At 46.3% G+C, this 676-nt stretch overlaps 1 protein-coding gene across 1 annotated transcript in view; it reads right to left on the bottom strand.

The window, feature by feature from the left end:
• The window catches only part of WNT16 (Wnt family member 16), an 8,659-nt gene extending 8,175 nt beyond the window's left edge, over positions 1-484 (bottom strand). Inside the window, exon 1 of the mRNA XM_009638131.1 lies at positions 478-484. Coding sequence (XP_009636426.1) covers positions 478-484 — 7 coding nt within the window. The remainder of the gene's footprint in view (positions 1-477) is intronic.
• Between the last annotated feature and the right edge of the window lie 192 nt (positions 485-676).

Raw genomic sequence — 676 nt, 5'->3', positions numbered from 1 at the left:
ATATGGCTACATATAGTAGGGTAAACTGCTCCCTGGCTTTTTGTTTGGTTGTTGTTTTTTTTTTCTTTTTGGAATATACATCACTTTTTATTGCTCATTTCATGTTTCCATGGTTAATATTCGGGTTTTTTTCGCTGTTGTATTGCAGTATAAGGTGAAGATTGCACAAACGAAGTACTACAATACTTAAGTTGACACGACTGGCTACGCTGAAATCCTTGAGCAGAGTGCTCAACAGAAACTTGCAGGATTGGGACCTTCGATACTGCCACTTGATGCAAACAAAACGTCCCCGCTTCAGCGGGAATTTCAGCAATGCCGTTATTAGTTCCTGCAGCGACAGGGGCTTTGGGCTTGCCCCGCCGAGCAATACCGTCTAATGGAGCACATGCGATACATTTTAAAAGTAATTCACGTTGCCTGCGGTGCTGTGAGCAGATTTTTACCTGCAATCAAGTGACCCTTTCGAAACACTACGCGTCATTACCCCGCTCATTTAGCAATTATGACATACGGGGATGAACACCCAACATCAGGCTAAGCATAACAACATTTCAGCACAGCTAAGGGCACCTAGTTACAGGCGCTGTCATCCACGGAGGCGTTCAGCAAAAACTGCAATAAAGCAGCCAGACTTTCCGAGCGACAACGGCGGGTCCCGGCTGCCCGGGGCCCC

This window comes from Egretta garzetta, unplaced genomic scaffold (assembly GCF_000687185.1).
Source record: "Egretta garzetta isolate BGI_Z169 unplaced genomic scaffold, ASM68718v1 scaffold64, whole genome shotgun sequence".
Classification (NCBI taxonomy): domain Eukaryota; kingdom Metazoa; phylum Chordata; class Aves; order Pelecaniformes; family Ardeidae; genus Egretta; species Egretta garzetta.
Note: the sequence above shows the minus strand (reverse complement) of the source record. Positions and strands in the feature narration are given on the sequence as shown.